Here is an 11,099-nt window from a genome sequence, read left to right on the forward strand (position 1 = left end):
GAACAGCGAGCCCAAATTGTTTCTTGTTTAAATTGGCCTGTTTTTTTCAGCTGATATCTCACATCATAATCCATTTTCAATTGTGTTTTTTTTAAACTACACAGTATTCCAGTAGACATGCTATCACCAGGTGGTTTTATACAGTATATTTCCTTTGACATCATTTTTTAAACAATGTTAAGAAAACAAAGTCAAAATGTTAGCTTTGTGTCAAGCAGTTTAATGAATTTATATCTGTGTATACAGTAACATCCACTCTGCTGTGTTAGATGATGGTGACCTTCCTAAAGTCCTGGTTGCTGTTTCAATGGTTCAGTGCTGCTTCTGCTTGAAATGAACCACCCCAGCCTGTTTCTGTGTGCTGCTGGGAAAGGAACACTGCACCCTGCTCTAGAACAGTACACTGTTCTAGAACGGTCTTGCACTTGGAATTCTGCTGCTCCAGACAATTAATAGTAGCAGAGTCTCTCCACTTCTTCTTCAACCAATCCCCTGGGGGGAAAAAAAGTAGGGTGTCAGATCTAGACACAGATTAGTGTGTTCCCTATCTATATATCTATAAGAAAGCCCGGTCCCCACAGCTGTGGAGTAATTGTGTTTCTTATAAAGGACAGCTAGCCACATAATACTGCTTGTACTACAACTGCCCTCCAAGAGAAGAAAGAAGACCGAAGGGTTTTGCTCTAGTACTTCCATTAATCACCTTTCCTCCAGACTGACTCTTCTCATTATAGACCTGTATCTAAACATAGGCAACGGCAGGAGTGAATTGAAGCAGAGGGCAAGGATGTTTATATATCAAGAAGAAGAAGAAGAAGAAGAAGAAGAAGAAGAAGAAGAAATGACACCGAGTCTTCAAGGCAAGGGGAAGTGGAAGCACCTGCCAGCGACAGCTTGGAATCAGCTTCCTGCAAGCCTGTGGCTCCCCTGAGACTCAGGAAACAGTAGCCCTCCTTCCGAATGCTTCTTGAAGTGCTCAGCAATGACAAAGCTGCTCACAGCTGCTATCTGGAGCATTCGTCATCACTACTGAGGGTCCAGCCACACTTTCTAGCTCTGACTGAGCTCCCCCTTTGCTCCTTGGAGGAATCTGTATTTCAGCACTCTCTCCGGCTTCTATTGTTTCATTCAAGATTAACCTGTTTTTAAACTAAATGTCGATAGTCTTTAGTTCTGCTGCCCTCAGTATAGCATTGGATTTGACATCAATATTAATAGGAAAAAAAAAATCTAAAACGTTGCCACAAATAATGAACTAATCTAAGAAGCTCTGAACTCCAGACACCTCTGCAAGCACAGTAGCGGTCTTGTGGCTGGAGCTGCGTTACCTGTAGGCTGCAATCTCGATATCCAGGGCCATCTTCTCGCTCAGGAGCTCTTCGTAATCGTCGGCCTGCTCTTTAATCTCCTGCTGAAGGACATTGTGGCTCTCCTGCAGCTCCGCGGCGCAGTCCTGAGGAAACAGAGACACGTCAGAGGGTTCTGCCCAGCTCGGCTCCTTACGAGAAAACTTTCAGTTACACCATTCCCTTCTGACAGAAGTACCTCCACTCGTGTCAACTGCTGGAGTTGGAGGCTTCTAGAATCTGAAACATACAGTACCACTATCTCCAGACCGCCAGGTGATCAAGAAAAGAACAGCACTGCTGACATGGCCACACTGCGCAGCAGTGGCAGTCTGTGAAGTCAGATCTGTCTGGGGCATATACATTAAGGGGTCTGTTTAGTTGGAAGCGAGATTAATGATGATGTGGCTTTTGATGGGCTCAGTCCTGCTCCTCTTGCCTTTGTTTTCAAGTACACCAGTGTGGGGGTGTTGGTAATGGCTTTTATTTGTGTCAAGGCTGTGCTCTCCTCACCTCCAGATGAGCGATCTCCTCTTCGTGGAGAACCTCCTTGTCCTCGATCTCCCTCTCTAGAGCCTCTCCACACTGCCGCAGAGCCTCCAGCTCCTTCTCCAGCTCAGCGATCTGCGGGACGTGCAGACGAGAGGGAAGAGCACAGCACAAAACAGCGCAACTCAAAACAGCACACTGCCGTAACGACTATGGTAAACTTTCTTTATCCCAGATAGAGCTGGAGTTACAACTTCTTTCATGAAAAACTCAACTTTTTGTGCAACTGGTTCTCTTCAGTAGTACCATTTAAATTAAAAAATAAAAAAAAAAACTACAACACATTCATATCACGTCATATCCTGAATATAACAGCGATAGAAATAAGACTCCTAATGCTTAGCAGTTGGATCCATTCCTGCTTTTACTATGAGTTTAATAAGACACACCTGAGCTTGTTACCTGTACACTGTGGCTAATTAAGCTCGTATTAAGCTGGAATGGGCAAAACTGCTATGCAATACCAGTCTTATTTCCATCCCTGTATAAAACCATCTACAGGATAAAAAGTTAAACATGACAACAGATTAATTGTGAAAACTCTGTGACTAGAAGCCTGTTTTTCTAGAATCAGACGAAGAGGCTAAAAAGCAGATTCGTCTTTCTATAAGGTATTTAGAATAGCTTTAATTTCCTCCAGCTGGAAGGCAACATATTAAATACAGAATGGGTTACTTCAAAGTTAAAAAAGATAAGAGGTGAGCACTGATGGGCTGAATGGCCTGTTCTCTTCTCTGATAATTATACAATTATATAGAATTACAGTTATCAGTTCATGTCCACAATGAGCTGTGGAGTTTAACTATATTTTTTGGGGAGATTTTATTTGAAGCGGTTCAGCCAGAACTCGTTATCAACACGGAAGCGAGTCCACATTCAATCAACCATCACTCCTGGGTGCTGGAATTAAACTATGAATGTGGTCTGGACAACTGCCCTTGGAAAATGTAAATCTAAATGGGAGGTTATCATTAATCTGCAGCAGCTGAACTATTAGAAACAGTATGGATTAGACAATTGAGACTGCACAATGGTTATTGGTTTAAACTGTTTTATGAGCAAAAAACTTGTAAGCATTAGAAACCATATAATTGGAGTAACTCACGTCATCAAAAAGGTTATAATGGTCAACAGGCGGTAAACCTTCACCACAGGAGCAGACAAGGGCTTCGACACAATGGATTTGTCTTAATGTTGTCAAAAGGTTCGTCTAGACTTCCTCAGAACGATCTGATTCTCAAGCAGGATTAGACACGAGGGACCACAGAGGTGTTCCTCTAAACCTACCCGTTTCTTCAGTTCTCCGACATCGCTCACGCTTCTCCCTTCGACCCCGAATTCTGTGCCAGCCTTCGGCTTCTTTGTTTCCTCGTCCCATGTGATAGCAGCTGGCTCAAACTGGAAAAGCAGTACGGTTTTGTTAGTTCTCTTGCAGGTCATGACTATGACCCGGGCTGCACACAAACAAGCGATTAATGTGACTCTGTGACCAGACTGTACCTCTTCCAGTACAGCAAGGTAGTCAGAATGAATATGAATAAAGAATGCATACAATACAGCCACTAGTGTCAAGGACAATAGAATAATTCATTCATTTTATAAGGATGATGCTTTAAGATCTAAAGAGGAACTTTACTTTAAGGTAACAGTACAAACTTAAATCGCATCATGTGACTAGCCAGAAAGATGTCCTCCATTCCTAATGGCATCCGAGCCTGCTATACTCTATAGCCTGGATCTGAGGGGGGGCACTGTTTTGAATGCTGATGGATGTTTGTGAGCGAGGATAGGGGAAAGAGGTCAGGGGTCACTGCAGAGATTACAAAGATCAAGAGTGTTCAAATGGAGCCTGATCCTAGTAGTTGGAAGCTGTCTGCCTGGAAGTTATGTATGATGTAAATTATCCTGTATTTGATTCCAGGATAACAGTGAAATGCCCTGCAGCCTCACAGATAAGCCTAGTTATATCTCTGTGTCTTGTTATCAAAGATGGGCTAAGAATTTAATCATAGCTTTATAATTACACCTTCCATCTTCCAATAGTGAAGATTACAAAAACCTCTGAATGACAGACAGTAAAATATAATAAGACTACTACAGGTATTACTTTTTACATACTGTGAACTACCAGTACTGATTTATTAGATTATATATATTATATTAGATTATATCTTTTTTTTTAATGAATTGGATTGTGCCTGATACATACATAACAGTTCACTGGGCTAGAAGGCATGATCGATAGACAAACAGAAGGCATGATCGACAGACAAACAGGCCTATTATAGACATACCAAAAGACAATAAATATGCTCAATTTAAAATAAAATTAAACCGCCCCCTCTCCCCCCTCCCTCACCTGCAGGTTCTCAGCCAACTCCCTATAATACTCCTTGATATCCAGGACAGTGGGGATCACATCAGGGGTAGGGAATGCCAGGCTAACCAATGGGGCACCGTCACTAGGGGCAACCAGGGTCTCCACACGCTGTAAGACAGACAGACTAAAACTATAACTGTGTTATCAGAAACAGTTTTTAAAAATGAAATTACTGAATGCTCAACAAGTCTGTCACAAATGGGTACAGGTGACAATAAGTGGACTGTGTTCCTTTTCCCTGGAGCTCTGGGATACAGTATCCAGGTGTGTCACGGTGTGTATGGAAGTCACTGTCAGTACCAGTGGGTGTGTTATCAGATCTGTCTACCCTCCCATTCTACTCCCACTCCTGTTACCTGGCAGGGGGAGACGCTCCACACTTCATCTCTTGTTCCCCAAATGAGAGTTAAATTGTCTCTTTGTCAGAGAGGGCTGCTATCAGCGCTCTGATCTCCAGCATGGAATATCAGTGACTTTTAGTACAATCCAGTCTCCATGTGGCACTGGCACTAGAGTCTCATTCATTTGCAGAGAAGATGAGAAATTGTTTCTGAACCCAGACCAAAACGCTGGAGGGAAGTTACTGTATCCCTTTTTATTTTTCACCTCACTGCTTTTGATTAAAGCTTTTATTGTTCATTTTAAACTGACATGACAGTGTATTTATTATGAATGAATTTTATCAGGAAAGTGTGAGTAGGATGAGAACAGTATCCTCTGAGAATAGTTTCCATTAGCGCAATAGGGGAAGAAAAACTCCATCCATTACTGATACATTTTCAGAATATGCTAATTAAAATAATTCAATCTCTGAACTTTACAGTGACGCCTTGATAAAAGCAGCTAGGTATGTGCACAAACCCAAAACCAGAACTGAGAACCATACTGATATCTGTGATTCCACACCTTGTGTGCGCAGCAACGACCTAATATAAATCTTAGGAGTGGAAAATTGGAAAGCGATGGTTGGCGGTTTTGGAAGACTCTCACCTGCTCGTGCTCCTCCTGCATCAGCTCCAGCTGCTCCTCATAAATGCCTACCTGCTCCTGCAGCGCTAGGCACTCCGCTGTCACAGCATCCACCTCCTGGAACAAAACAAATAGAGCACCAGGTCTCCCTCGGACAACAGGCCTCAACAGCAGAACAAAACCAAAACAGCTGAGAGAAGAAGGGGAGCTGCAGAATACTGCAGACTGAAACGAGGTGTGGGAGAGAGGTGTGAAAAAAAAGCTAGAGAGTATGTTTAAATTGCCAAGACAGATCGCTGCCAGGTTCGGAGTGTTTTGGTGCTGTTCCCAATGACTTCCTAAACATGCATGTCAATGGACACGTTTATGCTTGCAGCCATAGTGTGAGTCATCGCGTGATCACAATATATGCATGTCAGGAAAAACTGCAACTCACTGCAAATCAGTTTAATACAGAGAGCCTGAGGGAGGGGTGACTGTATTTCTAACTGAGATTATTTGAGATACTATTGCAAGCACTGCAGAGCACAATGAAGCAGAGTAAACCCATATACAAGCATGATGCAGCACAGAGATGGAGTAAAGCATAAAAGGCTTTTAGAAATAGGTATGGATAAAGAAGCATGAAAAAGAACTGAAAAAGCTTGGAATCAGCCTAATGAAAGCAGATTCAAGCATGGCAAATCCAAAAGAAATCATGTTAAGAGAAGGATACTATGCCAATTTAATGGTAAATTACTATTGAAATTGAACATTTTTAAAAGGACTGGAATGTCAATTAAGTAGGCATAATTGCCTTAGTGGATATGTTGTGGGTTTGAGTCTGCAAGTCCAAGTCTGTGTATAGGTGTCTGGCTAAACTGATATATATTCCAGGAGTGAACAAAGACTGATGCATGTATGGAAGTGTTGCAGATGTGTTCAGCAGACACCTTGCACTTTCAGTTTATATATGAGCTGCACTGTACAGTATGTGCTTGTGAGATATTAAAGACAGGGCTCTTTTCACTGAAAAGACCTGATGAGTGAAAAGATATTTCAAATGCTATTCTCGCCACCAGGTGCTCTAGGCGTTGATGCTTCATTTTTTACGATCTCTCCACACGCTTTCTCTTTTGTGGTATGACCTTGGATTCCAAAACAACAGGAGCCAGCTTTTTTGTAAGTAATACCATGCTCAGGCCCTGGTAAAGAACTATTCCGAATAAAATCACAGATTAACAAACAAAGGCAAAAACAAACCAGGGAACAGATTCTCCAAAGATACAGAGTTGGATTGGCTACCTGAACAGAAGGGTTAATACCCCATGATAACACAAAGGAAGGTCTTTCTCTTACTTTATTTGCAGATTGCAGTATCTGACTGCGGGGCTTCTTGCATGTTTAAAAACAGTGCAGTGTTAAAGAATTATTGAGAATCAATGCCATGTTCTGTTGAATTGTCACAGTGGTGTCTCTTCTAATCTACACAGTGCTGGATCTGTACATTATTGTATGAAACATCTTTAGCCCAGAAGCTTCAACCCTATTAATACTACTATCTAGCAATTCCACCTTAAATCAGCTTTGTATGAACGTCAGTCTATATATCAAGGGTAATAGGTGTATGTCATTTGTAATACATGCATTAAAATGTTAAGATGCATAACAACATTGCACACATGAGAAATGCAATGTGCACGCTGCATGATAATATATATGACTGCAAGAGACTCATCTGAACTCTAAAGGGTACTATTCAAAGCTGTTGAGGGGGGGGGGCTGTGCGGTGGCATGTTGATTGTGTTTGATACAATGGTTTCAAAGGCAGGAGTTGGGTTTCACTGTGGCTCGATGCCCAGGGACTCGGCTAAGTTTAGGCTGTTTAGGAATCCAACAGCTGTGGCCGACGCGTCTAATCTGCTGAGCACTGCATGCTGAAGCACAGGGTATGTTAGCCTGCAGTGACACCTAGTGGAGGGGCTGACAAAAGCAGCTTCTGCTATAAAGTCAAGCCCTATTCCCAAAGCTCACAAGTTATTTACAGACTGCTTTGGTAAAGACTGGTTTGATGAATTAATATGTTACGTTATTATCTGTGATTATTATCTGGAAGCTGGTACTATACACCATCGATCTGTGTGGTTCCATTGTTTTTAAATTAGAGAGTAAGACATATTATCCTTGTTCAAAAAATAAATAAAAAAAATGTGGTTTTCTATTACGATTTGCTCAAATCAGATTTTTTTCCAGCACTATTAATAACAACTTGCATGATGTATATTATTCCATTATCTTGCAGTCACCCCTAAAATGTTCTATCACGTGATAGGAAAGGAATAACACTTGACAGAGTCTTCAAATGTACTACAGTATTCACACCCCAAAGTCTGATGCCATTAAACAGCTTCGACATGCATTGGACCATGGGAAGTGACTCGGACTAGAGCGGTTCTTAAAAGTTTCAAGCTGGCATTGTGACATATCTACACTAGTTGAAACAGTCAGCCAATCAGATTGCTCCATGTTTCCTTGCCGTTTTGTAAAGACTACAATTCTCAGCTGTGGGAATACAAGGCAGAGCTGTGTTACCGGAGCGATCTCCTCCCTCTGCAGCTCCAGGAGAGCACGCTGCTCGGAGGTGTGTCCCAAATTCTCTTGCAGGATCAGAAGCTGTTTCTGTCGGGCATCGATATCGGACAGGATCTCTTCCTGTGGAAACAAAGGGGCCTCGGTTACAGGAAGCCATTTAAAACAGGTGCTGACACACGTTAGTTATTTGTTTTAAGGATTTGGTGTGGGCGAGGCGGGGGTGAAAGCTGGTGAAAGTCTTTTACTGTTCACACCTGGGCTGACACAATCGTTTGCTCATTACCTGCCACGCACTTCATACCTTGGGTCTGTCTTGGCTTGATAACAAAAAAAACAACCAAGGATGATTATATAAAATGAGTCTACCTTCTGATTTAGTCAGCACTACAGCCCCACCTGGTGGCACAAGTTAGAATGACCTGTAACAGTAATGTCCCAGATTAAGAGTGCAGGTCCTCTTTACCTTCTCCTTCCTGAGCCTCTCCACCACGGCGCTCAGGTCCAAGATGTTCTCTCGCTGGCTGGTTGAGGAGGGGGAGGTGCGACTCTCCAGCCTCCTCTCCAGCTCCAGGATCTCTGCTTCCAGCATTTGATTCTCCTCCTCCAGACAGTGGGCCTGGGCCAACACAGGGGACAGTCAGAGTGGAACCAGATATCATACCTGCAGCTGCAGCTTTGCAAGTCTAGCACCTTGTCCCAACCACAGCCTGACATTTTATAACTGAAGCCACTTCTATTAAATTCCAAATTGGCTACGGTCTGGTTTTCCGAAAAGCATCGATTTGTAAAATGAACATTAGCAAAGGCCATACCATACTTTGATTGCAAGTGTCTGTGAATTGCAAACAAGGAATCAAGCTGGATTCCGGGGGCTAATAAAGCCTTTTAGGTATCTTTTATGGAGGAGTTGAATGAAAATGTACTCAACTTTACAATTAAAGTGTCGCAGAAAACGTATTCAAGACAAAACTGCTCTGCCTGACACAATGCCTGCCTGTAAACTTACAATCAATCAACTGTATTAACATCTTTTACTGAAAACAGTGAGTCTCTGCTGTTTGTCAGATTGCACTGGAGTTGCTGTTGAAGGCTGGTGACTCACCGTTTCAATGAGGTTGACCAGCCTGTTGTTGAGAGCCGCTATCAGACCGCGGTCCCTCACACAGCTCGACAGACCCTCTCTGTTCAGAGTCCGGGCAGCAGCGAAGTCCGGCTCCACCAGCTCCACACCGCGACCAGCTCTGGAGACCAGACACAGAGAGCGCTGCATTGAGGCGATCGACACAGGTAACCGCAACTCCAGCGTTCTTTAAAAGAGCTCTCATTCTGCATGACTGGTGAAAGGTAGCCAAACTGAAGCTTCATTTCTATTAATGCAGATGTCCAGATCTTCACAACAACGCTCAATCATAATACTAAGGTAAAACTATGAGAACTGAAGTAACTATTTGAGCTAGTGTCAGTCGTCTTAGACGTTTTAAATAACATGTTATTAAGTTCTATTAAATAAAGTAAATAAGTTAAACTATTACACCAACAGCATGTTTAAAAATTTGGAAAACACTCATCTTGTTTTCTTCAAACTTAACGGAAAGACATAGGTACTTTGGTGAAACAACAGCAGCAGCAATTTAGCTGGCATCTTGCAGGCGTGGATCAGTCGCTCACCTGGCTGCTACTCGGTACTGCCCCCCACACTGGAGGCTCGCTGCTGGGCCCGAACCCCACTCCTCCTCCTCAAACAAACGGCGGTAGGACGAGACACGGAGAAGACTCATACTTCCAAGGGGGTGGTGTGCGAATCAGCAGGCACGGTGCAGAGGCGAGGGTTATAAACAGGGAGTGTCACATATAAGGGGAATTTCACACCCGAAAGAGGGATCTCTCATGAGCTCCCGAATAACCTAACTAAAAGTGTGCCATCACCACTCAGGGATTTAGCAGGGAGCAGACACAAGCACAGCACAACACTGCTTCCCGTTAAACCCAGTCTAGATCTTCGAGCACAATATAAAGGCAGAGAGTAAGCAGGACTTATTTTTCATAGTGATTTTCCTCAAATAATATGCATACATTTCCAGTGTTTCTACAGTACACTGGCCATGTTAAAGACAATATCAAGCACATCATTTCTGTGCCTGGATGTTGAGGAATAATGTGTGTACTCATCCTAATGGCTCTCTATAAAGCCTACAGGAAACCACGGAGATTACCAAGTCACAAATCTTTAACCTGCAAAGTGAGGGTTCCTCTGAAAGAAGCCAGCATTAAGGATAAAATGTTGAAAGCTCCATAAAGAAAGACATCTCTTTAACCAATAAAACAACTGTTTGCTTTTGCATTACAGAACGCAGGAGATATTTTGGAAACGGTTCCTTTACTTTGTACTGGAGTATGAATACGCTATTAAAGTTGGAAACGAGGGACAATGCTAACAGAGTTCATTCCTTCCCATCACAGTCACGTTTGTCAGAGAGTCGAGAGCTCGTTGGGAGCTGTCATATCCACTGACTGCAGCATTTATTACTGTAGGTCTAGTTGCAATACAAGGACACACAAACCCCTAGTTTTACATGTGCTGAACCTGTGCTAGGGTGATGGAAACAAACAAATTCACTTAAATATTAGGTGCTGAACTTGGAAGTACTGTCCAATGTTGCCAGGATAAATTTCACACATGGGAGCTGTAAGGGAGGGGTAGTGTTACGGAGTTTGGAGGAAACAAAGCACAGAAAGCACAAATACTGCAGGCGTTCAGGAGCTGAAGGTAGCGTTCCCTGGGAAGAGGGCCTTTGGCAGCAATAGGTTCATTTTGATGATCAGTGGGATGGTTTTAAAACTGATCCCAATCCAGCCCAGCCCGCTTGCATACTTAATTCATATAAACCATGTCTCAGCCTGCTTGCATACTGTACTCTAGACATATGCAATTTGATTGTTGCATATGGCTAGAGCTAAATCTTTACATCTGTCTATGGTGCACATACCAGCTAAAAGGTAGTACCACTGCCTTGTAAAGTTCCACTGCACATCAAGCCTCAAAGAAACTGGTAGATCAAAAAGTCTCTATGAAAGCTTTTCTGCCAGTCCTATACTCTCACCTGTGAGTGTACTTTAATTTATCTTTACCTGTTCAGTTACTCCCAACATCAGTTAACCAAGCAGGCCACTGACAAACCGAGCCTGTACTGTACAGCAAGTCTCCCAGTAGCTGAAGTTGCAGTGGTTTCAAGCTCTTTTCAGTTCCTTTGTAAGGAGAGGCAATGTGAAAACGGACAAAAAAC

At 42.8% G+C, this 11,099-nt stretch overlaps 1 protein-coding gene across 2 annotated transcripts; it reads right to left on the bottom strand.

Moving 5' to 3' along the window:
• Positions 1 to 204: 204 nt before the first annotated feature.
• LOC117412215 (alpha-internexin-like) lies at positions 205 to 11,076 on the bottom strand. 2 transcript variants are annotated; one of them, XM_058989369.1, is made up of 11 exons: positions 10,945 to 11,076; positions 9,484 to 9,594; positions 8,918 to 9,056; positions 8,279 to 8,431; positions 7,816 to 7,935; positions 5,266 to 5,361; positions 4,255 to 4,383; positions 3,183 to 3,293; positions 1,860 to 1,970; positions 1,329 to 1,453; positions 205 to 492 (listed from the first exon to the last, which is right to left on the bottom strand). In XM_058989369.1, the coding sequence occupies exons 2-11, from the start codon at positions 9,591 to 9,593 to the stop codon at positions 450 to 452; spliced, it is 1,137 nt and encodes a 378-aa protein (XP_058845352.1). In that variant the 5' UTR covers position 9,594; positions 10,945 to 11,076; the 3' UTR covers positions 205 to 449. The 2 variants fall into 2 exon arrangements, with proteins under 2 accessions (XP_058845352.1, XP_034759543.2); XM_034903652.2 differs by lacking the exon at positions 10,945 to 11,076 and having other exon boundaries at positions 9,484 to 10,923.
• Positions 11,077 to 11,099: the final 23 nt, after the last annotated feature.

Source organism: Acipenser ruthenus, chromosome 16 (genome assembly GCF_902713425.1).
Source record: "Acipenser ruthenus chromosome 16, fAciRut3.2 maternal haplotype, whole genome shotgun sequence".
NCBI classification, from domain to species: domain Eukaryota; kingdom Metazoa; phylum Chordata; class Actinopteri; order Acipenseriformes; family Acipenseridae; genus Acipenser; species Acipenser ruthenus.